Source organism: Anabas testudineus, chromosome 16, assembly GCF_900324465.2.
Source record: "Anabas testudineus chromosome 16, fAnaTes1.2, whole genome shotgun sequence".
NCBI classification, from domain to species: domain Eukaryota; kingdom Metazoa; phylum Chordata; class Actinopteri; order Anabantiformes; family Anabantidae; genus Anabas; species Anabas testudineus.
In genome coordinates this window covers 9,871,468-9,888,321 of record NC_046625.1, presented here as the reverse complement: position 1 = coordinate 9,888,321, position 16,854 = coordinate 9,871,468, and the positions used below count along the sequence as shown (strand labels likewise).

Sequence of the window (16,854 nt, the reverse complement as noted above, 5' to 3'; positions counted from 1 at the left end):
TCTATCCGTCATCCTCCACATTAGTGAGGAGTTTTTTGGAGGGATGCGACAAGTTATTGCGTCGGGGGCTCAGTGTGGGAGAAACAGAGGAGCAGACAGGCAGGAGCGCGCTCGTCCAACCGGAGGGGAGGGGGAGACGCATTCTCCCCGAGTCCACACAAGCAGCGGACACATCCACTGGAGACGAATCCGTGCTCAGTGACGTGTTTCCCATTCGCCTTTTTATGCATCTGCAGCCCTTTTTGGCTGATTCCAGTTGAACCAGGAATTGAAGCTGTAGTCCCTTGTGTGCTTCCTATTTTCACCAGTTCTCCTCACCCCCCTTCTTTGTATTTATTTCTTTATTTCTTGCCTCGATAGACTCGTTACACACCGTCCACCCTCTCTCTCTCTCTCTCTCTCTCTCTCTCTCTCTCTCCCTTTTCCCTCCATCTCCTTCTCTCTGGGAGTGCGACGCGCTGCGACTCGCTCAAATCTCAACCTGGCAGGTAAGACCTCTCTACGAGCTCCTTTTAATGATCACATTTGCACCGTGCCACTGATGTTTTTACTTTTCCGCCTCATGGATCCCGGTTCATCCACTGTAATTTACGCTGCACTCGGATTTGTTTCACGTTGCCTGCAACTTGCCCACTACTGACAGCGCAGACTACGGACTGTACAGACATGGATACTGATCCTTCTCCGACTTCTGTCACCTCTCTCATTACATACTGAAGGATCATTTCCCCACCTATTTGTCCGGGCCTATAATTAGCGACGGCAGCGTCTATTATGCAAATGAAAGCCTTATAATAACTCGTTTGAAGCTCCTCTTGCATCCGCACCGCAGGTGTTGGGACTGAAATATCTGCTGTATAGGTTTAAATGTTTGTCTCCTTATGGCACGACCAGGACTTATTTCTGTGTGTGTAGATGTGTGTTTCAACATGTGATGTGTCCCAGTCCAGTGAGTTTTCTCTGTACCGGCCGTTTGATGCTAGGCGTCCATTTTCCACCGTGGAGCCTATGCAGGCAGGGTGATGTGATGTGTGTAGCTTACTCTATTAATGAATGCACCGCAGTGGGCATCACTATGCTTGAGCTTTGCACGCTCTCAGCCTCGTAGCCCCTAGCCTGATCACTGGTCTGAACAGCTACTGCTGCTGGACTCGTCCAGTGCAGGGCCAGCCTCTGGGCTTCATGTTGGACCTGGGCCACATCATCTTATTTGAGGCATTATGAGAGTCATTCTCTCTTCAGTGCACCGACTCCTTTCACTGGGCCGCCTTGTGTTCTGGGTCCTTACAGATCCAGAGGTAAAGGGCACCAAACATCTGGCACCGTATCATTCATTCACTTTTCACTACAGCTCAGATCGCATCTGGGCTGAAGGTGGAACAAAATATGTAGAAGTGGAGAAGCTGTTAGAGCTGCAGCGGTTACAAATCACTGTGTAAAGCAGCGGCTTATACCTGTGATTGCTGGGGCTGCAGACCGTGGAAGGTACAACTCTGAATGTTTCTCTGGTCACTTGCAATTTTGGTGATTGTAGCACAAATGTTTCCCTGCTGAGCTGAGCTATTGATTTAGGTGCTGCATCTCTCGAAGCCAGCACAAGTGGCCATCAGCACCTGCTCTTTCAATGCAGGGAAAAAAATGATCCGGCTCTCACTTGATGTGAGCAGTGTCACAGGTTTCCTGTCGATGTTTTGAATTCGACTCATTATTTCACGTATATGTGAAGTGATGGGATCAGAAGGAGATTTTTTTTAACTAAACAGATACTTAAACTAAATAAGAATAAGAACCCAACTCTGTAAATACACAATAAACCTTAGTTTGTTCAACTACAATACCACCATATGTTCAATATCTGTCATGTCAGTTTACTTTATAAGTTCAGTTCTAGTACTTTAAAGGGCACATACATCAGAGTTAGTGTCGTGATAACTCATCTGTGTAAGTGTAATTCTTTGCTGCCACTGACGCTCACCTCTGTATCAGTGATCAGCAAATCCTTCATTGAGGTGTGGTTGGCCCTGCTGTCTGCTGGTCACGCCCACATCAACCCCTCCACCACCCACGTGCTGAACTCCGTCTGCACTATGTGTGCGATGTGTGTGTGATGTGAGTGTGGCCTTGGTGATCATCTCTGTGTATTTTGGATTGCTTTCAAAACTCCTCAGTCGCCTCTAATATCTCCTGTTTTCACTGTAAGGTGACTCATTGCAGTCAATACTCGTGTGTAGCCCACACAGGCCCTAGTTGTGTTTTAGCACCGGCCAAATCGTAATCATCTAATGCATGAGTGGTCCAGAAAAATCAAAAATAATCTCTGCGACTTCTGAATGTTTCTGCTTGTGTAGCCCGGCTATTTCCCTCTGATTTCATAGCTACAGTCGCTGGTCAGTCAGGCCTGTTTCCCCCTCTGAGGAGAAGCAGTTCTGCAATGATCATCACGTTTGTCATGTAGCTATTGTTCAGAGGATCAATGTCTGTGCTGCAATTTTCTTGATGATCTAAGACTTCACTGAGCTCCTTCCTCTCATCAGACAGGACACAGGAGGAAGCTGAGCATTGTACCAGAGCCACAGTCGGAGGTATTTAAATATGATCTCGGGACAAATCAAATCATCAGAATACCACTGATCAGTACGTGCTTATTATTGAGTGACATATTCTGAGCCTGTGATCACAGTGAAATGAGTCCAAACCACATACTCCCCAAATTAGATGATTCAGTACACAACGTTGTTTATAATCCAGTGAGCAGATGCTTTTATCTAAAGCTTTTCTAATTGACTCTCGTCTCAATAGCTGTGACCCGTGCATCTATTAACCCCAGTTTTCACAGTTTTGAGTGCTCTGCCAGCACAGCCTTTGACTGTGAGAGCCCTAGTGTGTCAGGGGCTTCTTACACGCTGACCTGTCGGTGTTTCAACACAAGGCAGCAGACACATCGGTCATTACAGCAACATGTTGAACTTTATCGGAGAAAACTTATCTCTTTATGTCAGATAGACTGACAGAAGCCAGGTAGCTTAGCGTAATAGAAGCAGAGGGAAACAGCTGGGCTGGATCTACCACAGGTAACAAATCTACCTACCAGCACTGGTAAAGGTCATTTATTGACGTGTTTTATCTCGTTCATTTAAACCAGAGCGTTAAACCGCTGATTGTGCTGGATGTATGTCTTGGACCAATGCAGTGACTCCCTGGACACATGTTAATGACAACAAGGCTCCATAAAGACACTAAGACCAACCCCATCCAGCTACAGCCTGGTGGCATCTAATTTAGTTTCGTGTGAAAATATCCTTCTCATCTATTGTCAGCACTAAAGCAAATGTATTTTATCTATATACTACTACTAGTAGTTGATTTTCTCCTATGTGACTTGCTTGCAAAACAATACACAAAAGATCTAAACCTTTGGGAAAGTGTTACAGGTACAGGACTTTAACTGATCTACTTCAGTTTCATACTCACAATCATAAATAATGCAAATACCCAAAACAACAATAACAATTATAACTCGGTCAGTTAGAATAATAACAACAATAATAATAAAATAGAAAAAAATATAAGTAGCTGTTATATTTTTGCATAGTTTTGAAATCTACAAATATTCAGTTGTTTTCCTTATTCATTTATTTCTCTTTTGATGCACTTATATAGCAGAATGACAGGTTAACAACTCACTTATTTATGAGTAAAAACATTCATTTCAAGGGCTACTTTCCACTACATCTGCTGTCAGAGGGCATCTCAGTGAATATCTGTGAGCATCTGGTCATCCAGTTCCTTTTATTTTGGGAACCTCTTAGACCAAGGTGTTACTGTCACTGCCTCTTCGGGCTGTTCTGCTCAGACAGGCAGAGACTTGGTCACATGCAGTCAGGGGATCAGGGTGGACTCTTAATGGGTATTCTGCTCTGCTCTGAAGGATCTTAAACATGATCCATTTCATGAGGTTATTGTCATCATTTAGACAGTTGTGGGGGGTTGAGGCTGCATACGCGCTCGCCTGCTGAAGTTTTGCTTGTGTGTTGATTTTTTTCTGAGCACCTGCGTGTGTGTTTATGCCTGGATTTATGAGCGTGCATAAACGTCAATGTATGTGTGTCCAGCTGTGGAGTCTCAGTAGCAGTACGCTCAGGTGTGAAGTTTCTTCTCATGATTAAGGAGAGAAATCATTTTGGTCACTGCCCTGAATATTTAGGCATGTTTTCTTAATGTGCACTGCTGCCATCAAGCACTCATAAAATATGCTGCCTGTATTTTTAGAGCTGTCATCATAAGTAGGCCTAGTGCACCTTTTTTTCTTATGGTCAAGCATTTAGTATCAGCTTATGTCAGTTTCCCTGACTACAGTCTTGGTTTTGTGTTTCTTGGAAGACATACAAATCCCTTCTTCTGGACGTGCAGTAGTCATTGTGGTGTGACTCTGTCATTTGTCTACTCTAAAAATATTCCAGCATTTCCACACAGAACTGATTTCTTTCATGTGTATAGAAAAAAAACTTATTGCAGATGTCATCACTTATTCAACAAGCAGTTTGGTAGTTGATTTATGCAATGAATAGCTAATGGTGCAGCTGCAACAAAATTCAGAACTCCTGTGTGATTTATGGCTGCAATTATTGGGACCACAGCTCAAGTGCACTGGGTGTACTTATATTTTATACAACCAAGGTATTCTGTCATGCTGGGAATGACTCATGCAGATAGAGCTGATTACATCTGAAGTTTTCTGACAAGTGAGGACCTGGTTCTGTAATGGTCCCTGAAGCAGCTGGCTCCCAAACCTAAGCTCTTGGTCTTTGTTGTTGCAGCCCTGTACATCCTGATCATGCAGCTAATTGGCCTCTGCCTCCTGTGAATGTTGCAAACTGGCTATAGAAGCATCAATGTGGAAGTAAGCTTTGGAAAGCTTGGTGTATTTCACAATATGCTCAATTTTAAACGGCTCATATTATTCTTGATGGTCCAATGTGCACCTACGACGTACAGTGTCCAGTCCACCCTCTCAGGTTAGCTGCCACAGCTAACATGTCTGCAGAGACTTGAACCAGCACGAGCCACTCTGCTCACAGCAGATACAGCAGCACTAGCACTAAGCACAATGAAGACATATCGACTCGTGCATGAACACCTAAACCAGCACCAGTTGCAGTGCTAGCACTAGCTGTTCATCGTAGCTGTGAGTGGAGTGGTCAGCGTCAGCCTGAGTACCTGTGCAGAGGTCGACATGTCTTGCAGAAACTGTGTATACTCCCTCCAAAGACCGAACCATAAAAGACAGAACCATAAACGACACAGGATACAGTTACAGGCCTTTGAGCAGTGTTTTTATCTGCTCACAGATCTTCACTGACATCCTTCTCCAGTATGCAACACGATTATCAGCTTATTGTTACTGAAGGGACAGCGCTGTGCTTCAACTAGGCTTAGTCCAGCAGATATATAGAATGGATGTTTTAAGGGGCACTACATCTCAAACTCTAGTGATGATGATTAAGACGTGAATTTAAAAATCACTTTTCTAGACTGTGGGAAAATATGACTATAACTTAAAAAATCACAATAAAAGGAGTAAGTGCTGTTGTTTGTGGTTTCTCGTGTCCTGTCAGCAGTTTTACAGACTGTTGATTGAGATCAATGTGATTTTTCTGTTGTTGCAATATTACAAGTGACCATTTGGGAAAATAAAAACAGCAGCAAAGACAGTGTGGTGGTGCTGTGTCCAGCTCTCTTAAGACATACATGTGATGTATCCTCAAGCAGAGATGAGGAGCATTCTTCAGAGGTCTGCCCCTCTAATCTCCGTCTTCAGACCCAACTGACACAGCTTTAAATCACATCAAAGGAACTGATGAATGATGATCAGACTTTTTACAGCTGCCTCTGGAGCCACAAAATGCTTTATCCTTTTTTTTATGAGATGTTAAATGTAACACCATTAAATTAGTACAAATTGTCCTTGTGGACCCTTCCTAATGTGTGCCACCAATGCACACATTGATAACAGAGACAGAACAGCTGTCATGCCTTTAAGGGCTTTTTTGATGTAACTATTAAGTACATTATAAAGGAAGGTTAAACAACCATAAACACATAGATATTAAGGATGAGAAAAAACAAAACGCTGCTAATTAAACCCCACCAGTACCCCACCATGATCCAAACAAAGGGTCAATACCCTCCCCACTTTCCGAATCCCTCTAACACTTTCGGTACAGTTTAGTTAAACAGTTTTTTTTCTTGCCCTCTTGTTCTTTCACGCTCTCTTGCTCTCGTTCCCTCTTTCTTAATTATTGGTGGAAAATAGAAATTACAGATAATTAAATGCCAATTATGATCTCCTACATGGGAGAGTTTTTGCTAGGGGGAGTAATTTAGTAGGTTATTCTTAAGGTCATTCATTAAATTCTGCAGTCAAAGATCTCGGACACATTAGAGGAGTTTTTAGGCCTATAAGATTTGCAAGTGTAATCCCTTCTGGCTCTGTATTTTCCTCGGGGAGAGGCATTATATCGGGGGGTTGGAAGGTCCTACAACACACAGAAACACACACATTCACAGTCACATTCAATTGTTTGCTTCCAAGTATGAACCCACAATGTATAAATAAGCTGCAGCGTGGTGGTGTCATTGACAGTTTACATAACAAGGAGCCTGAACGCAGAGACTTGAAAGGATTCAGTAAGATTGGACCAGACCCATCCTCAAATGCACTGGAAAGGAAATGTGCACACACACTCACCTACACAGTAAAACACACAGCACACTGTCGTTCCTTCCATCTTGCCTTCAGTCTCTGAGGCAGCTCTGTTTTGGGTCTCACAATGCAAACAGGATGTAACCTATTTTGATCACGGTGCCATATTGCATCATTAAATATTAACAGACATGACTGCACTGCATTATGTCTGCTGCATAATGTTCCTTGATTAATGTGTGTGTGGTGCTTTATCCTCACTTTTTCCTAATGTGTTGCAAAAAGACACCGAGACACTGCTCGTGTGTATTTGTGATTGCACGTGCATGCATGTGTGTCAGAGTGGTCACACACAAATCTATTGATAGCACATTAGCTCACTGGTCTGTGTGTGTGTCTGTCTGTTTGTCTGTGTGTCTGTCTGGAGTCAACATTTAGGCTTTTCTCTCATTTCTGCCTCTTTCTTTTCCTTCTCTGTCCTCTCTCCTCTTTCCTCTCTGTGGCTCTTCCTCTCTCTATCTCTTGCTTGCCCCTCTCCTTCCCCCCTTCGCTCTATGCTGATCCAGACTTTGGGATTCAATGTTGCCATGGTAACAATGTCGGGTTGGTCCTCTCAGCCTCCCCCTCTTGCTCCTCTTATTCAGGCTAGATGCAGTACAACTTGCTCTGGAGTCATTCTGTCTTTAACCTGCAACACTGCTATGATTACAACATGGTTCTACAAATCTAAAATCAAGCATGTTTAGTAGCTACTAAATGTCGAGATGAAACATTCATTGATTAAGGGTTTGACATAAAATGAACTGAATCTGGACTGTATAACAGGTTTATTCATTTAATTTTCACACTTCAAGACCACTGCCATGCTACTGAGGCTAAGATGCTCACCCTAAAAATTTGAACATGATGTTTTCAAGCAAGAATAATGTTCAACATATAATTGAGTTTACATGCTAACACTTTTTTTTAATTCACCATCAATGTAGCGGGAGCTGGCGTGTATAATATGACATATAATACATAATGAGCCAGGGTACTTTTGACCTGATGACTGGATTGAACTGGATGAAAGGTTGATCTCATGGAACGATGAACGTGTGTGCCAAATTTTATGAAAGGCAACTGCCTGCACACTGCCGTTCACTTTTACCCTTGACCGGAAGTTGTGAAGTATTTCGGTTTCTGGGTCTTATCGTCTTGATCAATGACTTTCTCTGCCCCAAAGGACTCAACCTTATTGCCAAAATCCAGCTTCATATTTTATATTAGATTTACTATCATATCAGATAAAGGACAGAAAACTGAGTGCAGCTTCAACAATAATCAAAAGAAATGTTGGTGATAAAATAGTAATATTTACTGGGCTCTTATTTTGAATTTTTGTTTTCATTTGCAATATCATAGCCTAATACCTCCGTTAACAAAATGGTAAATGTGTCTTTTTTTCATGTGTAGCAGCAAACCTGTGACAATGGACTCTCTGGTTCGAGCATCCTGTTAACAGCGAACAGACGGAGATTGGGACACCTGTCCGAGCCGCAACCTCCACCTGCTCCAGCGTTCCTGTGAGAAAGACTACGAGAAAGAGAGAGAGAAAGACAAAGAGGGAAATAAAAGAGAAAGAACGAGTGCAAGAAGGAGAGGGGAGCTGGTGAAAACAGTCGATGGATGCTGTCCGGATTGAGGGGACAGCAAGTTCTTCACTTACGAGGAAAAGAAAGATTTCAAAATTGAGTCGAAGGATAGAAACTCGCCGTCAGGTGAGTCTGTTCAAATCTATTAGCATCAGTTTCATCAGCATGGAAAGAAAGCTGCACTTTACAGTCTCCGCTGCTGAGGCAACTTTATAGCAGCTCACGCACGCACGGCTCAGTGTGACGTTTGTGTGAAAGCAAATGTGCATGTTTGTATGCAAATGATGCACTCGCATCGCCTGCGTTATCAAGTCTTGATCTGGTTAATGTGTCTGTTTGTGTGTGTGTGTTTGTGTGTGTGTGTGTGTGTGTTTGTGTGTTTGCGTATTCATCTCCAGCCTCACTGATTCTGGGAACAGTGTCAGGGTCATGAATATGGAATAGACTGCGAGAGGGTGTGATCTGTTGTGTTTCACATCAATTTTGTCTTGTTAAGCGGAGTCAGCAGAGTCATCCAACTCACCTCCAAGGACACATCATAAAGCCACTTACGCACCTCCCATATCCGCCTCCCCCCCCTCGCCCTTGTCTTGTCTCACTGCCTCCTTCTCACCGCTGCCCATCGTCATCTCACCTGCACATTTGCTCTTTTTTAATACATCGCATTTTGGGTCTGATTGTAAAAACGCACCTTAGTTATCCATTTCACTGCGCCCGTAATGTCCAACCATTTCCTCGTCTCCCTCATTTTCTCCTCCTCTTTTCTTTCTCTGTTCAAGGCATGGTGTGTGAGAAGGGGATTCAGATCCTTCTCACCACCGTGGGGGCATTCGCTGCCTTCGGCCTGATGACGGTGGCTATAGGGACGGACTACTGGCTGTACTCCCGTGCCCTCATCTGCAACAGCACAGCCAACATCACCCAGGATGACCCCCATAATAAAGACAAGAAGGACCCTGGGGCACTCACCCATTCTGGACTGTGGAGGATATGCTGCCTGGAAGGTAGAGAAGAAGCTTTGGGATGATTTTTGGGTCTATTTGTGAGATTTGGACTGATGTGGGATCATGGTCAAATTAGAGGCTGCAGCGAGGCTTGCATAAGACAAGCAGTTGCAGCTGCCTTCTTTCCATTTATTGTATTTAATGCAGCTACAAATTCCAGTCAGACTGGATGTTCTTGTTGAGCAGGAGAGGTAAAAAAAGGTGGATATATTTTGTAATCTAAAGTTATTTCAAGTCTTAGAAGTTAGAGTTAGAAAGAGAGTTGTTGAATGTACAGTTATTTCTGTATCTGGCTTAAATAAACCAAATAATCATGTTGCTATAAGCATAACACGTCTGCTTACACACAAACAAACAAACAAACAACCACAGTTACCAAGATGCCTATCAATACGACACATCCAGTCACAGAGGTTAACATGTTGTCACTCTTACTGCTTTTGGATTCTGTTTAATTTGGCAACTTTGGTGTTTTGTTCACAAGGTATTTTAGTATTTAGAGGTTCTCAGGCCAAAATGATGAGAAAAATATGATTTACCATAAAGGAAGATGAGGTAACAACATAAATATGTTAGTGTGTTATGTTTTACACTTTCTGTAATAGGCTACTTTGAGCTTATCAAGATATTTTTGCTGTCGTCCAGCTTCAGCAGCCTTACGGGTCCGACTTACTTAAGTTTTCCTTTAAAACACAGATTAATTTGTGATGGTGAAGACAGGAGTTAAAGAAGGATGACAGCAGCCTAGTTCTTCATCTGCTGCTGTGTAGACAGCAGGTGGATTTAATTATCATATTTTACACGTATCGTCAAAAACATATTGGTGTTGACTGCATCATTTTGTAACATAAAGATTTCTGTAAATAGACTTTGTTGTTATCACAATGTCTCAGTCATTTGCTTTGATAAACTCTGCCTGAGCTCCAAGACTGAATTTCAGCAGTGCCAGCCTTTCATTTGACCTTAGGAAACATTGATTAGAAAGCTGCAGAATTGCTGTAATATCAGTAATTATTATTAGCATCAATGTATGCACGCTGCTCCTCGCATTTGTTAGATGTGCAATAGTGGCAGAAAAACACTTTTGCAAAGTTTACATGATGCAGAGATGTATCCCTGTGTCAAAATAATGCATTAATCACCGTTTTTACTCAGGCTGCAGTAATTTAATTAAAGTGCTGAAACAAAAGCTTCACATTTACCCTGACACGCATCGACTTCCGAGTGGCGGAGGACACAGAAACTGGCTCCCTCAATCATCAGACACTGAAATATAAGTTGCTAAGTCATTATACTTTACGCTGCCTGACTGTTACGCAGCAGTAAAGGATGATATGGAGTCAACAGTGAAGCAGCTCCAGTCGTGATTACAGATCTGAGTCTTTGCTTACATCCAGACTGAGGAAGAAACTCTACTGCCTCGAGAAAAACCTCTTGGTTCTCCTTATAAAGCATCACCAGCCCATCCTTGGCTTGGTTATTGTACAAAGCTAATTTGTCCTCATCTCCAAGCTTCCTGATAGCAAGGCAGCCAATTAGAGATAAGCTTTATAGCCCTTGCAGCTCTGCTGCAGTGCACCCCCACCCACTCCATCCATTGCCTAACCCTTTCTCCACTTGCCATCTCTCTGTCTCACTCCCCAAAACATTACATTTCATCTCTCGCTGATTTCTCCTCTTCTTTCCCTCTTTCTAGTTTCTCTCGCTTTCAGTCTTTTCTCACATGGCGGTGCAGTACAGCTGACAGTGTCTTGGCATGGCATAGAGGTCAAGTATCCTTGATGTCTGCGGAGTATTGAGCCAAGATAGATGCTCAGTAGTCATGCAGTAATGCAGTGAGGTGTAGCTGGAGTAAAAATACAGGACATGCTAGCTAAAAGATTTATGCCTGCGGGTGGGTGTCACATTATGCTTTGGATCGAGGTGCATCCTTTTCTCCTCTCTAGCTCTTCTGCAGCTTTACTGAAAGTGGGGTTGCACTGAATTAACTGTCAGTGATTCATTTTCTTTTAATTTCTGGATTTTTCTTCATGTAGCACATAAAATTGTGAACCTGAGGAGACTAATAGGATCACTTATCTTAGAAATATGGTAATGAGTTGATGTCAGAGCTTTCACTCAAGTCATTCAGAGAATAGAGGTCCATCCTCCAAGGTAACCTCCGAATATCCAACTACATTTATTCACTGTCCTTTCCATTTTACGCAGGTTTTTCCTTCTGCTGTTACATTTCAGCAAACCTATGTAATTTTGTATTGTTCAACAGCTGCAAAATGCTGCTTACAAGATGATGCACCAGTATTAACATTGTTGTAATATAATATATTTACTATTACTATTTTATTCAATTCAATTCAATTCAGTTTTATTTGTATAGCGAAATTCACAACAGAAGTTATCTCAAGGCACTTTACAGTGCAAGGTCTAAGACCTTACAGAGACCTTACTATTTTAAAAAAATTTAGCTGATTCCTCTGTACTTTTTGGATGTATCCGATTACTTTTCCAACACTGCATTATTCCATTTCAGAGCCTAATGCTAACGTACACTTATACAAACTTTAGAAAAAGAATCTTGAAGCTCTGTGAGCATCAGATCTGAACATGTTTCACCACAGAATCTGAACTTTGTTGAGTCTGAGGATGATAACACTGACAAGTGCAGCTCAACTGCTGTCCCAACCTTTTGTCCTTCCATCTGTTTATTTTCAGACCAACCTGTGGAAATGTAAGAGCTGTGAGAAAGAGACCAGCTCATCCCACATCTGTTCGTCTCTCCCTCCATCTGTATCTCTTCATTCCATCACTCCATCTCTCTCACAACCCGTCCATCAGCAACAGTGGTGTGCTGTCATCATCGTGCGTGCATCCCTCCGTTCGTCTGTCTGTCTACATGAAAGACGGGTAGTTATCTGTCTTCCTGTGTGTCTGCATACTTGTATGTATTTAAGTGTGTGTGTGAAGTCTGTGTTTGTGATGTTACTAACTTGCATATCCCAGAAGATCGATTAAACTTTGTGATACTCTTTATCAGTGAGATGACGTTTATCATCTTATGAAGTATGTGTGCCAAAGGAAAGGATTTTCTAGCCCAGATATGACTCAGATGTTTCCCATCAGGAGAATATTGGCTGTTCTCCTTCCTTAATGTTGCAGTTATGAGTTCTTGTCGTCTGTTGTTCTCTCGTCACATCTGTTTCTTCTCTGACATCTCAGGAGTGAAGAGAGGAGTGTGTTCTCAGATCAACCACTTCCCAGAGGATGCAGACTTTGACCATGACGGGGCAGAGTACGTCCTACGTAAGTCAATATCAGCATTATGAGACATGGATGTAGCAAAGAAGATTAGAAATTAGAAAAAGACCGAAACTAAAACTGCTTTACTGCTCGTTCTCTGATAATCTTAGCAAGAAATAAACACGTTACAATGCGAACAAAAGTCGCAGAAGATGGGGTGCCCTAGTTGTTCTGAGTAGCCTGCAGTGATATCGTTGTGCTCTGTGATATGCTACATGTGTGCCCATCCATACATAAAGAAAAGCTTGTGTTCTGTTTACAACGTTGCAGAGGCATTTTGCTGGCATTTAGGTGGCATTTTCTCTCCTGTGGCCTAGTTGTCCTAGATGAGAGAGGAGTGTTATCATTTGTATGTGTGTGTATTTTTGGCAGACCTCCTGAAAGCACTGAAGGCCACATGGGAAGGGTTTGATTCAATCATGTGCCTAGTCGAGTAATTAATTTCCTCACTAAGTATTAAATTCATATTTTTAATGAGTAGTTTTAACCATTTTGAGTTTCCTTTGACTACTATTGTGCAGCCACATTGTGTTTTGTAGTAATAGTAGTAGTAGTGAACAGCTTTGTGTTTGTCAGTTGTAAGTTTATTCTATAACAAGGAGAGAACAAACAATATGACACTGAGATAAAGAGAGAAACATAAGCATTTAGAAATCAGTCAAAAAGAATTGCACCTGCCATCTGATTTCATGTTGCAGCATGTTGCCACATCAGAGATTTGTTGCAGAATATTATTGCATTAATATTTGTAGGTGTATTTTTGTTAATGAATGCTCCTGAGGTGACCTGGCTGCTGCAAGAATGAGTACTAGTTTGCATTAGCAGTAGGTAATGCAGCTCTGACTGCGTGAGGCACTGAAGGAGAATAATTTCTTACTGGAATTGTTTGCTGTGAAACTCTAATCTTGTAAAAAACATGGTTTATTAATTTACAGCAATTCTGATGTCGTCACATAGCTCCCATGTTACTTCAACACATTTATACTCCTGACCCTTTTCAGTTGTTGTAGTTCACATTATTCTCTCCTCTTCTTAGGGGTAGTCAGGGCTTCCAACATCTTCCCTATCCTCAGTGCCATCCTGCTGCTGATGGGAGGAGTTTGCATCGCTGCTAGTCGTTTTTATAAGAGTAAAAGGAACATCATCCTGGGAGCAGGAATTCTCTTTGTGGCTGCAGGTAATGTAATAATAACGTATGTACATCTGTGTTTAGAGAAGTATCTGTGCTCGTATGTGTGTGTGTGTTTGAGTGCAGGTCTCTCTGCACGTGTGAGTGGTGCTCTGGAGATTATTACTTGTCATAACAGTTTTTCAGCATCGTTTGGAAGTGTGAGCAGTGTGTTTAAACTATTCTGACACTTTAATAGAGGTTTCTACTGTCGCCCTATGTCTTGGTCGTTGTCTTTATTGAGAATGTCACAAATCATCACAGTAACAAATTGAGTCATCAGAACTGTAAGTTAGTCTAAGTTTATTGAGCTCTTCTGTAAATACCTTATTCCTGTGCTCCCTCAGGTCTGAGTAACATCATCGGTGTGATTGTCTACATCTCGGCAGCACTAGGGGACATCTCTCCTAAGAAGGATGAAGATAAAAAGTGGCAGTACTCTTATGGTTGGTCCTTTTACTTTGGAGGCCTGTCCTTCATCATGGCCGAGATGGTGGGGGTGCTGGCCGTCAACATCTACATCGAGAAGAACAAGGAGCTGCGCTGCCGCTCTCGCACCGACATTTTCAAGAGCACCACACACGCTATGCTCCGTTTGCCCAGCTACCGCTTCCGTCGCCGCTCCCGCTCCTCGTCCCGCTCTACTGACCCGTCCCGCTCTCGAGACCCCTCACCTGTAGGGGGAGGTGGGGGCAAGAACTTCGGCCTGCCCCCCTCCGCGCTGCTTTCGCAGGGCCCCATCTCAGTGTCCACTTTACCAAACCCTCACTCTCGCTCCCACACGGCCCTGGCTGGAGGCGACATCTCCCTCTACACCTTATCACGTGACCCCAAACTGGGGGGTTTACCACCCATGTATGGAACGGTGGACAGGGCCACGCTCTACCAGCTCCACAACTGCTTCCCAAAGGATGGGGGTGGAGGAGGGGGAGTGATGATGAGTGGCACACTTCCCTCACTCAAATCCCACAACCCTTCAAATTCTTCCAACTCAAATGCACCGATGTCCAACTCTGTGGGCTCTGGCCCCCCGCCCTTCACCTCGTCCACAGTAGACAGGGAGCGAGGGATGGGGACTCTGGACAGGCTGAAGGGAGACAGGGAGAGCAACTCAAACACCCTCAATAGGAAGACAACGCCTGTGTAGAGAGATGCTGTAAGAAGGGAGAGAAGGAGGATGGGTAGTAGTGAGAGAGGCGCACCGTGTAAGTGCGGCTCAACCAGAAAATGTTAGACAGACAGGCGAAACGCTGTATCTCTCCCTCCATGTTCACTGTTATTTAGTGTCCTCAATCTCACTGAGAAGAAAAAAGACGAAGAGTAATAACAGAGCGATAATAACAACAACAATGAACTTTCACAATGAAACTATTTTGATATTTTAATGTGCTAGAAATGATTTATTTTGTTAATGATCAAACGCAATTAACCTTGGGCTATTATGAAAATGATTCACATATTTTTTGTGCAATATTACTGCGAATTTAACCAGATCATCATTAATGTCAAATTGTTGTTGTGATTATTCTTAGCGTTATTACAGATTAGCTGTATTTGCAAACACTACTGTAAAGTTTGGAATTCAATTTTAATTTTGATGTTCTTTTTTTATTATTATTTCACTCTAATTTTAGATCTCTATGACTTTTACTGTGAATTTCTTCCATGCAGAGCCACTGGGACAGTCAGTGAGCGGTGTGTAACTGTGTCAAAGTGTCAAGAATGAGTGTGCACAATTTGTGGACGAATGAGAGCCCGTATTATTTTTTTAACCCTCACATATATATAATTTTCATTTATAACATGAAGTCAGATGTGAATACTGTAAATTGTCTTCCAATAATGATACTGAAAGAAATGCAACAATAATGTGAGTGACTGAGACAACTTACCAACTTCATCATTATTAAGAGTCTTAAAGAGTTTTCTATGGGCCTCTGTTAGTCTTTCCATTCTAATCAGTGTTATCAGTAGTACTTGTAGCTATAGTCGTGTTGAAGATGTCTGTTCTTGGGCATTAACAGAAACCTCTGACTGGAGGAAGCAGAAAAAGAGATATAGAATAATACATTTGTACAGAATCAGGTGAAGGTTGCTGCCTGAGCAGAAAAAAAAAAAACCTAATCCATTTTTTTCTATGAAGAGTCCCAAAGTGACACATGCAACTCATCATTTTTAGTGGCAAAAAATACAATATGTACATGTGGGTTTGGGGGGGCTTAAAAAACACAATAGATAAAACCTTTTGAAAAGATATCTGTACATTGTAATTTATGCATACAAATATTTGTAAAGTATACAGACATGTTTTTCGGGACCACTGTTCAACCTCGGTATGCATTTTGGGCAGGTAAGGTTTGGCTGAAGCGTTTCATTCCTGCTGCCCTCCCCGGACTCTTGTTGGGTGGTTTCGTCCACTCGCGCTTCCGTGCCACTGTTGGCCCCTCTCCTGCCCATATTTGGTCACATGATCAGTATCCCCCCCCCCTCATGTTGTCACCTGACCAATAATAGATTTACCACAAAGATGACCCCTTAACCTCCCCAAAGATTCTTCTCACTGTGCTTCCCCTCTGACCACTGAGTGACCACTGAACTCTGACCTGTTCTGTTTATGTTGATGCGAATGTATCCCCCCCTCAGCCCCCTCGTATCCCGTCTGACTGCAGATCCAAGTTGAAACCGTGGACACGCCTGCGACATGGTACAATGAAAAAAAAAAAAAAAACAACAACAACAACCAGACGCTTCCAGGTTCTATATGTTTTAATTTCTTTAATTTCATTACAGAAAAGAAAAAATGTGATAAAACTGCACACAGATAGCATTTATGTGGGCAATATTAATAGTATGTAGTTGAGAATAGATATATCTAGACAAATGGTTTATCTAAATGTGTGATAAACTTAAACACTGTATTGCACGAAGTTTATAAAAAACAATAACAGACATAATCACACTGTTGTCTTTTGTTTCTTTATTGCTGAGAAAGATGCTGTGGTATTTTATGAATTGTCTGTATTCAATAACCACAATTTAAAAACACCC

At 42.3% G+C, this 16,854-nt stretch overlaps 1 protein-coding gene across 1 annotated transcript; it reads left to right on the top strand.

Moving 5' to 3' along the window:
- The first annotated feature begins 224 nt into the window (after window positions 1–224).
- cacng8b (calcium channel, voltage-dependent, gamma subunit 8b) lies at window positions 225–16,750 on the top strand. Its single transcript, XM_026372135.1, has 6 exons — window positions 225–488; window positions 8,159–8,463; window positions 9,117–9,341; window positions 12,558–12,641; window positions 13,675–13,815; window positions 14,154–16,750. Exons 3-6 carry the CDS (start codon window positions 9,119–9,121, stop codon window positions 14,951–14,953), a joined length of 1,248 nt encoding a protein of 415 aa, XP_026227920.1. The 5' UTR covers window positions 225–488; window positions 8,159–8,463; window positions 9,117–9,118; the 3' UTR covers window positions 14,954–16,750.
- The last annotated feature ends 104 nt before the right edge of the window (window positions 16,751–16,854 follow it).

What these genes read in the sequence shown, in the direction of transcription:
- cacng8b (XM_026372135.1), top strand. Translation starts at nt 9,119, where the DNA reads ATGGTGTGTGAGAAGGGGATTCAGATCCTTCTCACCACCGTGGGGGCA. An exon ending in GAGGATATGCTGCCTGGAAG is followed by an intron (nt 9,342 to 12,557) that starts GTAGAGAAGAAG and finishes CTGACATCTCAG; the next exon opens with GAGTGAAGAGAGGAGTGTGT. An exon ending in CGGGGCAGAGTACGTCCTAC is followed by an intron (nt 12,642 to 13,674) that starts GTAAGTCAATAT and finishes TCCTCTTCTTAG; the next exon opens with GGGTAGTCAGGGCTTCCAAC.